The sequence below is a fragment of the Lolium perenne genome, chromosome 6, assembly GCF_019359855.2.
Source record: "Lolium perenne isolate Kyuss_39 chromosome 6, Kyuss_2.0, whole genome shotgun sequence".
In the NCBI taxonomy this organism is placed as follows: domain Eukaryota; kingdom Viridiplantae; phylum Streptophyta; class Magnoliopsida; order Poales; family Poaceae; genus Lolium; species Lolium perenne.
In genome coordinates, this window is record NC_067249.2 from 164,250,357 (window position 1) to 164,255,523 (window position 5,167).

The following is a 5,167-nucleotide window of genomic DNA, read 5'->3' on the forward strand; positions in this document are numbered from 1 at the left end:
TTTGCGTGGGGGCTCGGCCTGTGTAAAGGCGGTGGTCCTAGGGTTCCTCACGCGCCAAGACGAAGACCTTCTGGATGTTGATCTTCTTCATCGAGCCGGAGTGATGAGTTCCGGAAGGCTCCGCCGGCGAATGGAACAGTGCATCTTATGTCTGGAGTTCGCTGGATCGGGTGGTATTCGGTCGCGCGCACCTATGCTTTTATTCCGACCATTTGGTTCTGGAGGGAGCGGCGCGGAGCTGTTTTTCTGTGTTGACATCAACTGACTATGGATCCATGATGAAAGTTGGAAGAAGAGAATTTCATGAACACCAGATGGGAGGACTAGCTAAGAGAGATTCAAGTCTACGCGCTGTTGAGGGACTTGCTTGGTGTTCCGGGCTTCACAACAGCGGTATGAAAGTGGGGGCGACAACACAGGTGAAGTTCAGAGTCCTACCTTTCAGGGTGAAAACTCAAGGTCTGGCCTTAACTGGTTGTGCCTGGCAATGACCTTGTTGGAGGCATTGTTTTGAGAGCGGGAACTATCTTCCGGGTGAAAACCTAAGATCTTTGATCGGACGACGACGGTGTTAGAGTATTGTTCCCTTCTTGAAGGCGTCGTTTTTGGAGAGTCTGGATTTCAGGTGTTGTCTTGGTGGTGGATGTATTGTTGTTATTAGGCTCGAGATACTGTAGCGGGACTTTTGTTTCTTAGTTTTATTTTCTATTTTTTGGCTGTGTGCATCCGTAGTGCCATTAGGGTGGTGCATTGTTGCAGAGGCTGGGTGTAATTGGTATCTTTTGATATTAATATATTCCCTTTATTGTTAACTCCATAATTTGTTTTGCTACAAAAAACGTTGTGTTCCTAATTTCTTTGACTGAAATGTCTTAGGATCACATGACATGAGGAATATGGGTTATGGGAAATCACTAAAAAGTTGAATCGGAGTCCAAAAGCTGATCCTCTTAAGGTAAGTCCACACAATATATCTCTTACCTGATTCCCTATAATGTGCTCATTTTAGTGAGCACTGTCGGATGTGTCTATGGCATGTTAGTTTGAACATCATATTCTGTCCTAATCCTAATTTCCTAAGAAAAATCATTACTAGGGTAACTTTCAGCAACCTTGATTTTCGATTTTTTTTTAAACAGCAGGAGCACTGGTGCGTAGGAGCCAAAGACACTTTTCGAACCTTCTTCCATTATTGATATAGTCTGAATCTTCGCTGGACTGGCCTTTTGTCTTCCTTACTACAGGCTGCTTATTTGTCGTCAGGTTTGGAACCGGAGTCACTTGTAGCTCAATCATCTAGACTGGGTAGCCAAGGTCAGTTTTAGTTCTAATGTTTGCTGCAACACATTTGACCCAGCTTACTGTGTCCAATACGTTTTGTCTCTGTAGGTTCCGCATTCGTCTACAGCCATATCAGCATCAGGACTTGGCATACAGCCATATCGATACCTCAAAGGGTAAGATAAGAGTACCTCTTTGATGTTGTTTGTTGGGGCTTGTCAGTGCGATACAGCAAAGATCAGAAGCATCAAGCATGTCACCACTAGAATAGCAGGTTTATGGCCTATTAAAAAACAGAATAACTTGAGGATAAATCGAACTTGGTGGCTGTGTTATATGCTGTTGAACTGTGACCCACCATGTACATGAGGATATGATATGCTGAATCTGTAACACAAGTATCATGTTGATCTGTTTGCACAACAATCAGGCTGTTGAGATTTTTCACTTTGGAACGCACAAAAGCCTTGTGCCTTGATGCATTGATTTAATAAAGAGTTGTGCGCAAGTCTACAAATGTCAAGGAGGCGGTCTCCTGTTGACTTCGTGATCGACCTCATTCGTTGCCTGGGCTGGAGAGGCCTCTATACGTTCCAGAGTTTTACTATGTAGAAACATGGTGGAGCGCTTTGCTCCTTTTGGAAAAAAGAAATGGAGTATTTTTGTCCTGGAAATACTATGCACCTTGGAATCTTGAATGCTCCACCGGCCCCCAGATCGAGCAGCATGTGAAATGAGCAGACCCCATTCGGGCGTTGGGTTAAAATTGGGCCGTGGAATGGCCAGATGGTAGTGACACCATTTGCAATTTTGGGCGATCAAATTATTGCGGCCAGAACTTAGTGACGGCGTGACGCCATTTGCAGTTGCGGCCACATGCGCGATGGGCCTGACTGTTCGAGCAGGTCGCCAACCGAGATAAAAACGGTTCGCGTTTTCGTCCTCTATCACCATTCACCAGGCGGCGCGTAACTCCTCTAGATCTCCATCTCCTCCGGCCAGAACGCTTGTGTTGATCCCCTCTGCTTGCCGCTCCGGCGGTAGCAAGAGGAAGGGGAGGACCTTGTTCCTCCGTTCTGGCCTAGTAGTTAGGGTTAGATTTTATCTGCTGTGGAGCGTTGTTGAGATGGTGGGAGGGGCGTCCGAGCGAATAAATCTACATCAACTCTACTCTCACACCGGCGACAATCTTGTAGGCAGCGTCTCGAAGTTGATGACAACATGTGAGCTTGGTCTTCTCAATGTTCTTCGGATCCGACGAGATCGATTTCTCGGTGTGTCGATATCGTTCGTTGTTACCCGCGACGAATGTGGCGATCGGAGCAAGGTGGACCTGCTGGAGCGAAGATGTTGATCCGGAGATGGTGGATATGTCGTTCTTCTCCGACTTCATTGATGGGAGGCGACTAATCTTGGTCCAAGATAGCATGGGAACGTCCCCCGGTCGACAGGCCACAACGACATGTGTCTCGCTGCTTGCAACAGGCATGTTCATCGACTCGTAAAGGTTCGTTGGCGATGGTGCTTTTTTTGGTTTTGCAATGGTGGAGGCACGACGTCTCTTCCGGTGTCCGTCTCGGTGGCGTTAGAGTTGGGAGGTGGCTGCTGGCTATGGTGGTTACAGGAAACTCTAAAGATTGTTTTGTATTTCTTGTTTATTTAGTATTTTTTCTATAAATTTAGGATAATCATTTTATCCTAGTTTATCTTTTAGTTTTCATATATATTATTTCATGTAATTTGTTTTTCGATTAATGAAATATGTGGTTGCTCTAAAAAAAACTACCGTCGAGTCAGAGTAGCAATTGATGCAGTTATCCCTCAAATTTTTTTTTTTGATACAGTTACACGTCCACAAGCAAACCACCCCAGCTCCGTCTATATAAACCACCACCCGCTCTCATCGATTCTACATCCAGCAACGTACTCCAGCGCAGCTAAGAACATAACACATAGCAAGTGAGAAAGCAGTGAGCTCCTCCTGCAGATGGCACTTTCTCGTCCTCGTATCCTGGCCGCGGCCGCACTCCTCCTGCTGCTGCTCGCCGCCACTGGTAGCGGTAGGGCTTCTTCCTGTTCAGCTAGCCAACTGTTCTTTCCCTGTGGTTTTGTTCCGTTGAGGATGCTTGGTGCACTGACACAAATGTAACTGTGATCTGAACGGTGTTTGTTCCTTGCCGTGCAGAGATGAAGGTGGCGGAGGCGAGGACGTGCGTGTCGCAGAGCCAGAACTTCAGGGGTGAGTGCCTGAGCAGCACCAACTGCGCCAGCGTGTGCAAGACGGAGAACTTCCCCGACGGCGACTGCAAGACGCGGGGCCTCGAGCGCAAGTGCTTCTGCATCAAGGAGGACTGCTAGCCAGCCTTGGCTAGCTCTCTGCCGCCGGCCGCCTCGACCTCCGCTTCAGCTCCTGCCGATCGATCCATCAGCTGTTCGTCCGGTGTTAGTGTTGTGCGCGCGTCTGTTCTGCTAGCTGTGATGTCCTCCGCGCGCTCAGAATAAAGTAGACTCCCTAGTTCAGTACGTGCGTCCGGAGGTGTACGCAATTTAGTGTCTCGTCGTGTTTGTGCAATAAGCTGCTGCTGCTGCTGCCATGTAAGGTTGCTCCATGCATGGATAAATGTATGCGTGTGCTGTGTGTGATCGTTTGTTGGGTGGTGAATCAGTAATCATCTTCAGGGATACCTGCTCCTACCGGACTACACACTCTGTCTTCTTTTCCTAGACACACGTATAACTTTTACGTTTAACCAACAAGGCACATCCTTCGCAAAAAAAAAAAAAACAAGGCACATATACACAAAACACAATCACTTGGTTGTGGTGGTGAATACCACAACTCCATCAAATATGTGGTGGAGTACGAAGCAATGTGGGGGATGAGCAAATAGGAACACATTGTGTAAACAAAATAGCATACTCTGCAAGTATTTTCACAAATATAGCTGCCCAAAGTAGCGAGTATAGAGAAATTGCAGGGGCCAGAACTGATGTGAGCTACACTATCGTAGATGACCCACCGTGGAGACTGGAGAGGGGAGAATTTAACCTCTTACTGATGTTGTAGGCTTGTTGCCTAACACTTGCCAAAATTGGCAAGATCTTGTTGCCACACCACACATGTACAACCAATCATTCTCTTCCTTTATAGCTTACTTTAGAAAATACAGTATAAAATATATAATACCCTCCGGCGATCTCCATCTATGTCATACGTGCATTAATTGTGAAAGTATATCAAAGATCCGTAAAAGGGTACGTTTAGGATTATTCATGACAAGGAAATTAAGGACCAATCAATTTGTACAAGTTTTACATATTTTAGAACTCAAAGATGATAAGTTAAGCATGCTAACATTTTAGTGATCATGGAAAGTACAAAAGTGGATCATGCTTGGTGACCCTTCAGAAAGTTAGGTAAATTATGTACTCTCCTATGCAATGTAAGTTTTGTTTCTTGTGCCATATTGTAGAACGATAGAGAGGGAGAGAGATTGGCGGAATATGTTGGATGTATTATTGAGCCTCATGTGCGAGTATATATAAGTGTACAGGGATCATCTTGGAGTGCAAGGCAAGACACAAGTCATATCTCTATCCTAGACTATCCGTGCGTACACGGAATATATCTCTAACACTCCCTAGCAGTTGTAGCGGGAGCGTCGTGAACAACATGAACGACGTGGACGGTCAGACTGGAGATAAACCGAAGTGGATCCCAGAAGGCTGACACTCCCCCACAGTCGTAGCAGGAGCGTCGTGGACGATGTCGCGTCGCGGATGCTTGGACTGTAGAAGAAGTCGATGTGCTCATGCGAGGTGATAGCCCTTTGTGCCGATGTCGAGGTAGCCGAGAGCGTGGGTGTTGCAGCCTTGGTCGGGGTAG

At 46.5% G+C, this 5,167-nt stretch overlaps 1 protein-coding gene across 1 annotated transcript; it reads left to right on the forward strand.

Annotated features, from left to right (window-relative positions):
* The first annotated feature begins 3,203 nt into the window (after window positions 1-3,203).
* Window positions 3,204-3,965, forward strand: LOC127325734 (defensin Tm-AMP-D1.2). The gene is made up of 2 exons (XM_051352555.1): window positions 3,204-3,341; window positions 3,467-3,965. Exons 1-2 carry the CDS (start codon window positions 3,269-3,271, stop codon window positions 3,637-3,639), a joined length of 246 nt encoding a protein of 81 aa, XP_051208515.1. The 5' UTR covers window positions 3,204-3,268; the 3' UTR covers window positions 3,640-3,965.
* Window positions 3,966-5,167: the final 1,202 nt, after the last annotated feature.

Coding starts and splice junctions, on each gene's coding strand:
- LOC127325734 (XM_051352555.1), top strand. CDS start 3,269: ATGGCACTTTCTCGTCCTCGTATCCTGGCCGCGGCCGCACTCCTCCTG. Junction 3,342..3,466: donor GCTCGCCGCCACTGGTAGCG/GTAGGGCTTCTT, acceptor CTTGCCGTGCAG/AGATGAAGGTGGCGGAGGCG.